The sequence below is a fragment of the Thermothielavioides terrestris genome, chromosome 2, assembly GCF_000226115.1.
Source record: "Thermothielavioides terrestris NRRL 8126 chromosome 2, complete sequence".
Classification (NCBI taxonomy): Eukaryota; Fungi; Ascomycota; class Sordariomycetes; order Sordariales; family Chaetomiaceae; genus Thermothielavioides; species Thermothielavioides terrestris.
This window is the reverse complement of record NC_016458.1, coordinates 4,119,416-4,133,146: the sequence shown is the minus strand read 5'-3', so window position 1 is coordinate 4,133,146 and position 13,731 is coordinate 4,119,416. Positions and strand designations below refer to the sequence as shown.

The 13,731-nt window shown below is 59.2% G+C and overlaps 3 protein-coding genes across 3 annotated transcripts; 1 reads left to right on the top strand and 2 right to left on the bottom strand.

Annotated features, from left to right (window-relative positions):
• The first annotated feature begins 2,809 nt into the window (after nt 1–2,809).
• Nucleotides 2,810–5,159, top strand: THITE_2113600 (uncharacterized protein). The gene is made up of 3 exons (XM_003652235.1): nt 2,810–3,507; nt 3,575–4,209; nt 4,277–5,159. Exons 1-3 carry the CDS (start codon nt 3,076–3,078, stop codon nt 4,863–4,865), a joined length of 1,656 nt encoding a protein of 551 aa, XP_003652283.1. The 5' UTR covers nt 2,810–3,075; the 3' UTR covers nt 4,866–5,159.
• Nucleotides 5,160–5,631: 472 nt separating this feature from the next.
• THITE_2047170 (uncharacterized protein) lies at nt 5,632–7,221 on the bottom strand (the record flags this gene model as incomplete). The annotated part of the gene is made up of 1 exon (XM_003652234.1): nt 5,632–7,221. The coding sequence occupies one exon, from the start codon at nt 7,219–7,221 to the stop codon at nt 5,632–5,634; it is 1,590 nt and encodes a 529-aa protein (XP_003652282.1).
• Nucleotides 7,222–10,472: 3,251 nt separating this feature from the next.
• On the bottom strand, nt 10,473–13,510 carry THITE_2113599 (uncharacterized protein). The gene is made up of 2 exons (XM_003652233.1): nt 10,875–13,510; nt 10,473–10,811 (listed from the first exon to the last, which is right to left on the bottom strand). The coding sequence occupies exons 1-2, from the start codon at nt 13,279–13,281 to the stop codon at nt 10,621–10,623; spliced, it is 2,598 nt and encodes an 865-aa protein (XP_003652281.1). The 5' UTR covers nt 13,282–13,510; the 3' UTR covers nt 10,473–10,620.
• Between the last annotated feature and the right edge of the window lie 221 nt (nt 13,511–13,731).

Below are 13,731 nucleotides of genomic sequence, written 5' to 3'. Positions count from 1 at the left end.
TGAGCCTCGCTGTTCGACGCAGCGTAACGACGGCTCGGATCCCTGCCACCCTCTCCTCCTCCAGTTCCCTCCCCTCCCTGTGAGCTCTCTCCACTGCAGTCTAGGCATGTCAGCAAAACAGAGAACTGCAGCATGCAACAGCAAACACTGATTGGGCCGCTGATCGGGGTTTGGTGGTACGGGTATCAATGCATATACAATATCTTCCCCGGCTTGAGCAAGTTGGAGCGTGCCCCCAACCCCAGCTCACCCTCCCTTTTTTCGCCCGCATCCCGAACGCTAGTGGTCAACACCACGAACGACTCGGCAACAACATCGTTCCTGCCCAACGTGGGGAGCACGCCGGCCAACGAGAACGCAGATTGTGGACCGGCAAAAGACGTCTCAAAGAAGGGCCTGCAGATCGCCTGTGAAGAGAGGGAGGTAACTGACGTTAGGTGCATGTAGAGCTGGGAAGAGCGGCTGGCGAGGCTTGCGGCGCTCCCGAAGCTGCTTGTGTCGGTGAGCTGGGAACGCCCAGGGACAAGCCGGGACTGGACGAATTTGGACGTGCCAGACATGCAAGACGGTCTGAAACCGCAAATCACACCTGTTCTCCCGCGACAGACGCGGCGGAAACGCGGCGGAAAAGCGCCTCTCGCGGACACATTCGGGACAGCCATCCCGCTCTGGTTGTTGGGGGTCAGGGTCAGGTCTCAAAAGGTCCACGGATAAGTGCAAAAGTGCAATTGCGCGACAGTGAGCAAGCAAAAGAAGGCGTCATTGCCTGATTGGTAGCAATTTCTTTGAAGAGGGAGGGGCTCTGACGACCCGGGCCGCGATATCTATTCCGCCACGAGTAAGGTAAGGTAGGTACTTTGGACATCGAGGGCAACTTCGCGACTTCCCGTTCTTGTGTTGTTCAATTCGCGCCGAAGCGCCGTGGCCCGAGACGGGTAGACGTTAAAGAGGTCCCGCCAAGACTAATTTCGGCCAATTGTCGGCAATGTTTTTACAGCGTCAGTACCCCGCCAAGACCGCCAAGCGGTTTGCACTATCGCCAAGGGTTAGTTCGCCGGGGGTGCGGGGGGCGGCGCCAGCCCCCCGCTGGTTAGGGTGAGGGTTATAGTTAGGGTGAGGGTCAAGGTTAGGGTACGGGTTAACTTCGTTTTCTTTTTTTTCGATTTGGTTGAGGTTTCGCGAAGCTGTTGCTACGAGTCTTTGCAATTCTCGTTGTTGATGTTGCTCGAAGTCGTCGCGGCCCCGCTCACCCCGTGGCGATTGTAAATACTTGTAAGCGGCAGTCTCCGAAATTAGTCTTGGCGGGACCTCTTTAACGACGACCCCGAGACGGAACGAGCTACGGCTTGTGGAGCCGGTAACCAACGTTAACAACGGAAGGAGCCAATCAGAGAGCAAATTGCGGTGAGGCTTCGGCAGGGTCCGGTGAGCGAACAGACTCTTCCACCCCCGGCCGCTCGCCCCGACTTTTCCACTTTACTCCGTGGTAACTCGTGCTGTTGCCAGAAGTTCGTTGGCCCGATTGGTGCGTGTAAGTTATGTTTAGGTTACGTAAGGGTGTATCCGACATCTCACACTCACCTCACCGACCGCACCAGTCACCTGACTCTACCTTAGTGTACAAGGTGGGTTAGGGTCAATTGTGGCCCAAACAACCGCAGCGGAGGCGTGGGGGTGCAGGGAGCGTAAGGCACGGAAGTACCTAGCGGTGCAGGGTACCCGGACGGTACGCGAGGTAAAATTACACACACCAGGAGCCCAATACAGGCCTGAGCGGGTATGCGAGAAGCCGGCTTACAGTGATAACAAAAAGGAAAGCGAGGTAAGCGCTGCTTCCGCACCGGAATCATGCAATGAGGAACCACCTAACCGACGCAACGGGAGGATGAGGCGGGCAGCACGGGGGACGTGGGGCCACGCTCCCGGAAGAGACGCCGAACTCCACTGGTCGGTCTGCCGGTGTGCTGTTGTCCTGCTTAGAAGGGTCTGGCAGGAATCCGCCGTGCAAGGTAGGCGATGGCAGGGTCCACGTGGTTGGGGCAGGTCTCGTTGGGTTCTTCCCCCCGGGGAAAATCTCCAGTGGACAAAATGCACTTTGGGCTTGACTGAATTGAGCCTCTGAGCGGAGACCATGCCGCGAGTGAAATTAAGTCTCAAGAAGGCCAGTAAAAAAAGAAAGTCGCTGCCGGACTCGGGCGTCGGGGTCTTGAGGTTGCAGGAGGTTGGTTCTGGAGAGAACTCATCAATGCCTGGCTCCCCGCGTCTGCCTCGCCTGCCTCCTCAACGCTCCTTCCCTCACCTCTCCCGGGCGTCTCTGCACTCACAGCTCCTCCTTCCCCTCGCCAACTCCCTCTTCCTGTGCACGGCTTCCCTCGTCCCATTTCGCTGGGGGGACCCATTTGGTGTCGTGCGACATCAACCCATTACCTTAGTTAACGATTCCGAGACGGACCCAATCCGCGAAGTTGCGCCTGGAACTTGCATTTTGTTGTATACCTTTCTTTTCCGGCTTGTTTATCTTTTTTCCTCTTTCCCTTTTTGATCATATCAGCTCAGAACCGCTTGTCATTGTCGGGTGTACAGGTCAGGTAGTTTTCAGACACTCACCAGCTCACCGTTTCTGCCGTGCCTCCGGACACGGACCTTCGGTCAAACGGGCGGCGGAGTTCCCAGCACCTATCCGGCGTACCGCATCGCGCTGGTCGGAGGACAGGCCAGGACCACACGATCCCCACTGGTTCTTCGTGGCTTACCCGATCGTGTGCTCCCGGGCCTCGGCGGCCGTGTCTGAACCCGCCTCTCACCGACGCATCGCTTTCCGCTGGCCTGGTGCACCCCTGAAACGCTTCGGCCCGCGGTTCCCCACAAGGCTCTTCCTCCACGGTAGACGGGTGAGACTGAGACGACAAGCACGTGTGCGGGCTAGGTCGGAGTGTGTCGATGTCCCCGTCAAACTGAATAGGGCAACCAAACGGCCGGCCCGAGTTTGCCTCGACGCTCCCCCGAGTTGCGCTTCCGCTGACCATGGGACTGTGCTGCATCTCCTGAGTATCTGAGCAGCGTGCCAACCCCAGGATGCATTCAGCCCACAAGTTGGCTGAGGCGCCGCCCAACAACAGTGACGACACTCGGTCTGTGCAACGTTTTCCCGCAAGCCCCGAAGCACACCCCGCCACGAAGAGCCCTCTCGAGGAACATGGCCCGCCGCCCGAAGGCTCGTCCCCGCCCCTGCGGAAGGACACGAACTCATCGATATCGACGGCGGCAACTGCCGTGACCTCGGCCACCCTACCTACCGGCGAAACGCCTGGGACACCCTACAGCGTGACCTCCTCGCCCACCTTCGCTGCGCAAGCCGTCTTCTCAGCTCGAGACGGCAGTGAGGTGGCTCCCCAGCGCCGTGCTAGCCGCCGACGAACCGGGCCCCTGACAGCCATTCAGCGGGAGCGTGCCCATCTCATCCGCAAGATGGGCGCTTGCGCAGACTGTCGCCGAAGGCGGGTTGCGGTAAGCTCCCGTCCCCCACCCGCTGTTTGATGTTGGCGCGGCTGTCGGCTTACGCGCCCCCTTACAGTGCCACCCCAACCATCACGACATGTCCTGGGAGGAAGCTGCCAGGAGGTTCAGATCCCACGAGCCTTCCACACACAGCCTAGCGCGCTTGGCCGGGCCGCAGCTGAGCCCGGCGCCGTCACATTCCAGGCCGGCCTTCACCTCCGACTCTCGGGAAATGGACCTAGACCCCCCGCCGACGCACCACCACGCTCAGCCGGCACTGAACGAGGCACGCATCAGAACCCCTTTGCCCTCCGGACCGCGCCCCGAGAAGCCTATCAGTGTGTCGCAGCTGCCTGGATTCGACTCCTTCCGGGCCGATCTTCAGGGGAGCGCAGACCGGATGCTGGCGAACCCCTTCCGCAGCCGCTACGCCCACGTGTCGGTCCTTCTAGTCCGGTGGCAGGACGACGAGCATCCCGGAGCCCGGAGTGCTGTTCAGGAATTAGCCAAGACCTTTCACGAGGACTACAACTACGTGGTCCAGATCAAATCGATTCCGACATCACCAGCGGACTCCACGAAGCCTTGGCTATGGCTGTCCCAAGTGGTGAGAGACTTCATCGCCGATCACAATCAGCGCGACTGCCTCAAGATCTTCTACTATAGCGGGTGCAGCTACCTGAACGGGGACCGGGATACGGTGCTTGCAAGGTTCGCCGCGTGATTCGATTTTCGTTCAAGCTGCTGTTCGTCGAAGCTAACGCCTCTCTCTAACCAGCTCGAAGCACGCTGACCCTTCCTTGGCCATCCGATGGAGTCACATCCAGCACTCCTTCGAGGATGCCCGCTCCGATGCGCTGCTCCTTATGGACTGTGCGTACTACCCTTCGTACGCGACGGTCCGGCGGCAAGGCATGCTGGAAGTAATCGCTGCCTCGGCAGGGGAGGATCACGCCGAGCTCCTTGGCAGGGGTGCCTTTACTCGTGCGCTGACGGACCAGCTCCGGACGAGGGCCATCCAACCGTTTAAGGAGCCCTTCTCCGCAGCTGAACTCCACGCCAAGCTGCTATCGTTGTATCCCAGGATGATTCAGGAACAGAACCCTGAGAGGGAAGTCCTTACGAGGTATCCCACGCCCCTGAGCATGCAGCTCTCGGGCGTCAAGGCTCTACCATCTATTCTTCTGGCCCCGCTGCGGAACGGAGAAGCACCCAGCGCTCCTCCCGGCGGGACGCAGATTAGCATAACGTTTCGTTTGGCGAACGATGTCTTCAACATGGACAGCTGGGCCGAATGGCTCCGGTCCATGCCCGAGGGGATCACGGAAGCGAGGGTGGACGGGCCCTATCGCAGTACGTTTCAATGACAGCAATGAGCGGCCGCCGTTGGACGGCGGCCTTGCTAGGATGTGGTTATACTGGCGAGTGTCTCGCCGTCATGGGCTGATGGACACAGAATGCCGACAACGTTTTTTTATTTTTTATTTTTTCTATTTATTTTTTTTCTGACACAGACGGGTCCATACCCTTTCCGTTTTACCCCTCACTTCTGGCATCCATTGTTGATGTTGTCAACTCTCAGCTCCTGCATCTTGACGAACTTATGACCATCCAGAGGGATCGCAATCTCATCGAATCATGGAATGCTACCAAGGGTAGATTCCCAAGTGTTGTATGCTGAAAGGGGTCGTTGCTGGGTGGCCATAGCCAAACCACAATCACGTCGGCATTCTCCGGGGAGTACACAAGTGGTTGGCATACCTGAGGTACCTGATACCAAGGTGGGAGTCTCCTCTTCTCCAGAACGGTTACGTCCTTTCATCTTGCCGCACCGCGCATCTGGACTCGTAATTCTTCATGCAACTCCGCTGTCCCCCATCCATTTCGATGCCACGATGCTGCCGAAGCTCGACAAGTAGCCGAAGAGGCCTAGAAGCAAATCAAAAGACGAAGGATGCACACAGGGAAAAAGAATTTTGGGCAAAAAAACAAGAGTTATGATAGTCCGGTCTCGTGGTATCTACCTACCCAGCCCAGTCCCAACCAAGCAAGCATTTGCGCCTCCACCAGCGGAATCGTACAAACCGACCTATCGTTTCTAGGTCCAGCCGTTTACCTACGCTATGTACATTCTCACACAGAAAACAGCACCGCCGCCAGCCCGACAATCAAGGCCCACACGGACCGCCCAGCCAGGGCCACACCGGCCGAGCTCGCCGAGTTGCCGTCCCCGATCTTGAGCGTGGGCTGGTACTCGGCGCCGCCGCCGCCGGCGACGATGGCGGCGTCGGCCGGCGCGGTCGTGCCGTTCCAGCAGTACCGCGCGAAGCAGGCGTCGCAGGCTTGCGGGGCGGCGGTGCCGGTGCGCGCCCAGCTGCGGCTCAGCACGGCGCAGGCGACGCAGGCGGGCCAGGCGGCGTCGAGCGTGCCGTTGCCCTGCGTCGCGGCGTCGTAGCCGTTGCGGATGATGGCGTCGCGCTGCGCGAGCGCGTACGACGGCGTGAAGGTCGTCGCGTTGGACAGCGCCGTGTACGGCGCGTTCGGCAGGTAGACCACCAGCGGCGGCGGCGCCGACTGGCTGGTGGTGGTGGTGAAGTTGTGCGCGTCGCAGCCGAAGAAGGTCGGCCGGTTGTTGAGGCCCAGCGCCAGGAAGGTGCGGTCGTCCGGCACGGCCGGGAACAGCGTGCCGTTGGCGATGGGGCTCTGCGAGCGGGCGTAGGTGGCGCGCATGGCGGTGCCGTTGGGCCAGGAGTAGGTCGTGTCGGCGGAGGAGTCGACGGCGAAGATGACGTCGACGGCGCGGGCCGGCTGGATCAGCGGGTGCAGCGGGATGTTCTGCAGGTCCATGCCGCCGTCGACGAGGTCGAGCTCGAAGGCGTCCGCCGTCGGGTTGCTCGCGTTGTTCCAGCCCAGGAACGGGTTCGGCACGTACTGGGCCACGTCGTCGCGAGCGTTGGAGAGGCCCTTGAGGATGTCGGTGGCCGCGTCGACCAGGAACTGCGGCACGCCCTTGACCGAGGTGATGTTCTGCAGCAGGAACGCGTTGAAGAGCGAGCTGCTGGTGCCGAAGATGTAGCTGACCGAGTCGAAGCCGCGGACGCACTCGCCGCCGGCCGGCACCACGCCGCCCGAGAAGTTGGAGGCGAGGTACCTGATCGGGACGAAGCCGAAGGTGGTGGGGTCCCACGAGCCCATCTCGTAGGGGTTGAACTCGAACACGGTCGAGTTCAGCGAGACGACGGTGGTGCCGGGGGCCCTGTTATCGGCGACCAGGATCGGAAACGGGGCCTGGGCGTTCGAGAAGGCGTCGTCCTCGGCGATGCTGGAGAAGGTGTAGGACGGGCCGCCCTCCGGGGCGTCGATCAGCTGGTACGAGAGCGCCCTGCCCCAGTAGTCCGTGACGGAGGTCTGGAAGCCGGCGTCGGCCTTGGCCTGGACCTGGCTGGCAACCTCGCTCCAGTACCTGGCCGTGTCTAAGATGCCGGGCAGGTCCGGGCCGGTGAAGATGGAGTTGTCGAACTTCCAGATGCTGCTGTCCTTCCTGCCGTCGCGCAGCGTCACGACCGAGGTGAAGTTGTTGGCGTAGATGCTGCTCACCAGCCAGCCGCCGCCCGAGAGGCCGGCCAGGTAGGTGCTGGCCTGGAGGAGCCCGCCGATGCCGCCGGTGCCCGTGGAGCCCGGGGTGCGGCTGTCGGCAGCAGCCACGAAGCCGGCGCCGTTCATGAGGGCGCGGTAGCCGCCTCCGGAGACGGCGATGGCGATGTTGGGCAGGTCTTTGACGCCCGAGGCGACCTTCTTGATGTAGGCCTCGGCGTCAAAGCCGTCGATGTTGGCACGCTTCAGGAAGTCGATCATGGGGTCGACTGTGTTCGGGCGGCGTTTGGCCAACCAGTCGGTCTCGCTCTTGGAGAGCGCGTTGGCGTGCCGGACCGTCGGCTTGTCGCTCGGACACGGCACCTGGGCCGGGGCATAGCCGTCGGGCGCGTCCGGGCGCGCTCGGGGACTGAGGGCCAAATCATCGGTGCGCGGTGATATCCTGACGGGCTCGGCGGATGTGGGAAAGGGGAGGAGGAGAAGGAGGGTGAGCGGGAGAGACGTGAGTATCCGTAAATGCATGGTGGCGTTGTGTGTTACACGGGTGGTCGGGTGGGTCAACAAATCAAATAAGTCGTCGCCCGGCAAGCGGATGCATAAAGGGCAAGGCAAAGCACAAGGAGGCGTGTTGTGATGGTCGACCTGACGGTCAAGGAGACCCGGGTAAGTGAGCAACTCGTGTATGCGCTGTATAGGCAGAGAACAAAGACCAGAGATCCAAGAACAAGAGAGCTCTGGACGAGCATGCCTCGCTTTCGCTTTTTCGCTTTTTTTCAAACAACCCTGAATTGACTGGAAACTGTGCCGCTGGATCTGGCCAACGATGCCAGGGATGCCGGACAGTCAGGAAGAGGCACGGGCGTGCCGAGGCAGCAGCGCAGGCAAGCGGGATGGCACCTGGGGGAGGCGGTGTCTACGGCACATCAGGGAGCAAATCACGGCCATGGCCAAATAGCGGTCTTCCGGATAACCCGGCCGGGATGGACAACACGAGAATCCGGCGGCCGCCGCTTTGTTGATGAGTCGCCAACAGGAAGGGAAGGTAACGGTAGTTGTGTAAGTGACGAAATGATACCCCAGACTCCACTCTTTCCCGAAAGAACCGAGCTTCCCAGCTGTTTTCGCCTCATCGTTTTCTGTTATTTCATTACCTAGGTACGGAGGTACATACTGTTTCTTTCATGGGGGCCAAACCGAGGCGTTTCTCGCATTCCCGGTTTTATATCTCCATCAGGTCGTGGGGTCGTGGTTATAGAGGTCCCGCCAAGACTAATTTCGGAGGTTGCCGCTTACAAGTATTTACAATCGCCACGGGGTGAGCGGGGCTACGACGACTTAGAGCAACATCGACAATATACAATCGCAAAGACTCGTAGCAACAACTTTACTAAACCTCAACCAAATCGAAAAAAAAGAAAACGAAGTTAACCTGTACCCTAACCTTGACCCTCACCCTAACTTTAACCCGAATCCTAACTAGCGGGGGGCTAGCGCCGCCCCCCGTACCCCCGGCGAACTAACCTGTGGCTAACCCATGGCGATAGTGCAAACCCCTTAGTGGTCTTGGCGGGGTACTGACGCTATAAAAACATTGCCGACAATTGGCCGAAATTAGTCTTAGTGGGACCTCTATAACCTCCAGCGGTCGTGGTTATAGAGGTCTCGCCAAGACTAATTTCGGAGGTTGCTGCTTATAAGTATTTACAATCGCTATAGGGTAAGCGGGGCTACAACGACTTAGAGCAACATCGACAATGTACAATCGCGAAGACTTATAGCAACAACTTCACTAAACCTCAATTAAATCGAAAAAAAAGAAAACGAAGTTAACCTATACCCTAACCTTGACCCTTACCCTAACCTTAACCCGAATCCTAACTAGCGGGGGGCTAGCGCTACCCCCTACACCCCTATACCCCCGGCGAACTAACCTGTGGCTAACCTATGGCGATAGTGCAAACCCCTTGGCGGTCTTGGCGGGGTACTAACGCTGTAAAAACATTGCCGACAATTGGCCGAAATTAGTCTTGGCGGGACCTCTATAACCTCTAGCCTCCATCTCCCGTAGCCAACAACCCAACTGGACTGCGGGACCTAGGATCTTGGTTAAGACCTAGTTAACGTCCGAGATGTTAGCCTACCTCAACCCAGTAGCTTTGATGTAATGTCCATTAAGGTATATCCGTAGTTGCTGCTTGGAACAGTTTGCAAGCCTCTTCAACTTCGAGACAGGGCGCGGTAGTTAGTGAACACTATCAGCGGGAGTTTCGGGATCGGCGGCGCGAGCGGGATGCCTTGGGGCAGACAGGGGTTGGTTGGGATCCGCGATTCGCTGCGTTGTCGCGTGATCGGATGCTGTACGGAATATTACAGTACGGATACACAAGATGGTATTGCACAACATAGCGTAGTGTAACAGAGTTGATCCACAGGATCCTCACTGCTACGGCGGGGGCTTTGTGCACGACTCGCAACGGCGCTTTGGTGCTGGAGGTTATAGAGGTCCCGCCAAGACTAATTTCGGCCAATTGTCGGCAATGTTTTTACAACGTTTTTACACAACCCCAATCGCCAAGGCGTTTGCTCTATCGCCAAGGGTTAGTTCGCCAGGGGTACGGGGGGCGGCGCTAGCCCCCCGCTGGTTAGGGTTCGGGTTAATAGTTAGGATTCAGGTTAAGGTTAGGGTATGGGTTATCCTCTTTTTCTTTTTTTTTTCGATTTGGTTGAGGTTTGGTGAAGTTGTTGCTACGAGTCTTCGCGATTGTACATTGTCGATGTTGCTCTAAGTCGTCGCGGCCCCGCTTACCCCGTGGCGATTGTAAATACTTGTAAGCGGCAACCTCCGAAATTAGTCTTGGCGGGACCTCTATAACCACGACCGCTTTGGTTTGCAGGGGCCCGGCGGGCAGATTATTGGGCTCAGGAAAATTGACTGTCAGTACCAGGTTGGGACAAGTTTGACAGCCGTATACTACACAGCACCAACAACTAACTGTCCATATCGCTCACTCCTGCATCCATACATACATTTAGCTTAGACTTGAGCCAGCTTGAGCGGGCGAGCGCTAACTACTGAGTATTTGGTACAAGCACCGTTAGTCACGTCCGATTTAGACGTTCTTTACTGCGCACATCACCGATACAGTTGCTTTGATCGTGTGGGGGGATGTTCCGGGGTCTCATACATACCGGTAATGTTCAAGAGTGCTGCACGAAGCGCCAGCCCCTGACATTGACTCAGGGTTGACTGTAATTGCGGGTCGGCCGCTCCATCCGAGCGAGGTACCGGGCCGGGTGTTGCCCGACCCGCAGCCGAAACAAACGGGCCTGCCGGGGGTGGCCGGCAGGAAGAAGGACTGTACGGAGTATTCCGTACACGTACAGTACAGTGCGCAAATCCACGAGATAAAAATAGGCCCGAGGTCGATGGTCGACGGCTTGAACATGACAAATGGAAGCTTGATGTCCGATTTTCAACCAAGATGCTATCTACACGGGTACTAGAAAGAAAGGAATCCAACGCTGGAATCACCGGTTCATGTGTTCCAGCCGGATGCTGACGGCTCTCCGGTGAGCCTCGAGTTCCTCCACCTTGGCCAGCCGCATCACCGCCTCGCCAACATTCCGGAGACCCTCGGCCGTCAGGTTCGAGCTGGTGATGTGCTTGACAAAGGACGCGAGGTTGACGCCCGAGTACTGCTTGGCAAAGCCGTAGGTAGCTAGACAGAAGAAGTGTTAGCTCATGGCATATTGACACTGGGAAACAACCGCGGGGCCCTTACGCAGCGAGTGATTGACGCCGGCAGAGTAGTCGCCGACGCTTTCCGGGGTCCATTCGCCGATGAAGACGCTGCCGGCGTTCATGACCTTGTCCACCACCTTCTCGGCATCCTTGAGCTGGAGGATCAGATGCTCGGGCGCGTACTTGTTGCTGATCGCCATCGCCTCGTCCACCGTCTTGACGCGCACCGTGACCGAGTGGGCTATGGAGCCGCGCACGATATCCACCCGCGGAAGCTCCATCGCCTGCCGGTGCAGCTCGTCCTCGATGGCCGCCAGCTGCGCGTCGCTGAGATCCACAGCGATCAGCACCACCTGGCTGTCGACGCCGTGCTCGGCCTGGGACAGGAGATCCGAAGCGACGAACGCCGGGTTCGCGTCCTTGTCGGCGACCACGAGAACCTCGGACGGCCCCGCTGGCATGTCGATGCTGACACCGGCGTTGGTGTCGTTGCTGACGAACATCTTGGCCGCCGTGACGAACTGGTTACCGGGGCCGAGGATCTTGTCCACCTTGCTTACGCTCTCGGTGCCATATGCCATGGCGGCAACCGCTTGGGCGCCGCCAGCCAGCACGATCGACTCGGCGCCGACCTTGTGCGCGACGTAGACGATCTCGGGCGTGACGGTGCCATCTGGCCGTGGCGGTGACGCGAGGACGATCTTCTTGCAGCCCGCGACCATGGCCGGGACACCAAGCATGAGCGCTGTGCTCGGGAGCACGGCGGTGCCGCCGGGGACGTAGAGACCGACCGCCTCAATCGGCCGCGAGAAGCGGCTGCAGACGACGCCAGGCATCGTCTCGACCCTCAGGGGCTTCTCCTCTTTCTGGGCCGCGTGGAACTTCCGGATGTTTTCGAATGACACATCGATCGCCTTGATTGTCTCGGCCGGCAGCTGCATGAGCTCTTCGGGGAACGGCGCCTTGAGAACTGGGGATGTCAACGACGTCGCCTTCTCGAACTTGTGAGTGTAGGCGAGCACAGCTTTGTCCCCGTTCTTCCGCACGTCGTCAATGATGGGCGTAATGATCTTCATGATGGTCTCGGAGGACTTCTGCGACGGCCGTTTCAGGGCCTCGTCGAGCTCCTCAGCCGAGACGTTGGCCATGTCGTAGACCTTCATGGTGATCTTATCCGAAGCAGCCTCCTTGGGCGTCTCCTTGACTTCTGGGGCCGACGGGGGCGCACTTGCAGCAGGTTTGATACCCTCCTTTTCAGCCCACTTCCCTTTGGCGTCACCTGTCCTGCGCTTGACCTTGAAGCTCTTGGCATCGAGGTTCTTCTCGATATCGGCCAGCGTCACGCCAGCGCCCACGGCCCTGGTGAGGGCAAAGTAGATCAGGTCCGCGGCCTCAAATGCAACCTCTTCAGGCGACTTCGCGTCGCAGAGCTCCTCAGCCTCCTCCATGATCTTGGCCCGCAGAAGCTTCTCGTCCGAGAAGAGGCGAGCCGTGTACGAACCGGCCGGCGCCGACTGTTTCCTTGACAAAAGGGTCTTCTCCAGCTTGGCGATGCCCTTGAGATCCCCGAAGCAGCCCGACTGTTCCAGGTGGCAGAAGCGCCCCTTTTGCCTGACGACAAACTTGAGCGCGTCGTTGTCGCAGTCCAGCGCTATCCGGACCAGCTCCTGCGTATCGCCAGATGTGGCCCCCTTGTACCACAGGCCGCGTTTCCGGCTTTGGTAAACGCCCGTCTGGGTCCTCAGCGCCTCTCCAACGCTCTCCTCGCTACTGTACACCAGGCCCAAAGCTGTGTCGTGTTCGTCAACGACGACTGTGGGAATCAGGCCGTCCGGTCGGTCAGAATGCCAGGCAGCGGCGAGGATCTTGGGCACCGCCAGCTTTCCAGCTTGGTCTTTGCTCGCCAACCCGGTCGAGGGCAGGATGGGTATGGCATTGCACTGCGCCGCAATGCCGATGAAGCTCTGCAAGTCGGTGCCCGGGACCGGCCGAAGGAACAAGTGCTTGAACTTCTTCGCCTGGCTCTCTTGGATGAACTGCGCAGCCTCGGCAGCTATCTGGTCGAAGTCGGACACGAGCAGTCCATGCTGGCCTGCGGAGGCCAGTTGACCAGCGCTGCTGCCGCTCACGGCGGGGGCGACTCGGGAGCCGAACTCGGCAAGGTCGGGCAGTTGCTCGGGGCGGACGAAGACCTTGCGGGCACCGGCGTCGAGAAGCGAGACAACGTCGTCGCGGGACTCGAGGCGCGTCACGTCGAAGAAGGACTGGAACTCGGAGTTGTGGCGCCCGAGGAAGCGCAGGATCTTGTCGAGGGTCTGGGGAGCAACATTCAAGAAGACGCAACCAAGACACGAAACTTCCTCGCGGTTGAGCCCCTCCTTTTCACCCCCGAGTCCAGGAGGGACATTGACACTGACGACGAAGGGCAGCGGCAGCGTCGTCTCCATGGTGCTTTGCCAAGCTGCCAGCGGGGCGAGGATATGGTGGGAAACAGGAAAGGGGCAACCGCAGAAGGAGAGGAGGGTGCTGTCACTTAATAGAGGTAGGCAGTGACTCCTTCCCAGTTTCTCGGTACTTACAAGACCCTGGCTCACACCACAAAAAATTGTCAGAACTGGGAGTCATTGCCAGTCCAGCGGGGTTCCTGCATCGGCGCCCACTCACGACCATTTAAAGGTGGGGCAGCATCTCACTACCCCGCCATGGGTGTTCCTGAAATTTTACCCTGGCGGCATCATAAAATAAGCGGTGGTCAAGGCGCTGGACGCTTAGGCGGATCATTGAGGCTCCGATTGAGCAATACCGGGCAGTCGTCGGGGCTCCACATCTCTCCGTGCTTCTGCTGGGGGCTGCCATTACGGAGTAATCCGTGCATAGCACTGCCTTCCCTTTCAGTG

Excerpts from the sequence above, each read along its gene's own strand:
- THITE_2113600 (XM_003652235.1), top strand. The coding sequence starts at position 3,076 with ATGCATTCAGCCCACAAGTTGGCTGAGGCGCCGCCCAACAACAGTGAC. Across the intron at positions 3,508-3,574 it reads GTCGCCGAAGGCGGGTTGCG|TGCCACCCCAACCATCACGA; the intron begins GTAAGCTCCCGT and ends GCCCCCTTACAG. Across the intron at positions 4,210-4,276 it reads CGGGATACGGTGCTTGCAAG|CTCGAAGCACGCTGACCCTT; the intron begins GTTCGCCGCGTG and ends CTCTCTAACCAG.
- THITE_2113599 (XM_003652233.1), bottom strand. The coding sequence starts at position 13,281 with ATGGAGACGACGCTGCCGCTGCCCTTCGTCGTCAGTGTCAATGTCCCT. Across the intron at positions 10,812-10,874 it reads CGGCGTCAATCACTCGCTGC|CTACCTACGGCTTTGCCAAG; the intron begins GTAAGGGCCCCG and ends TCTTCTGTCTAG.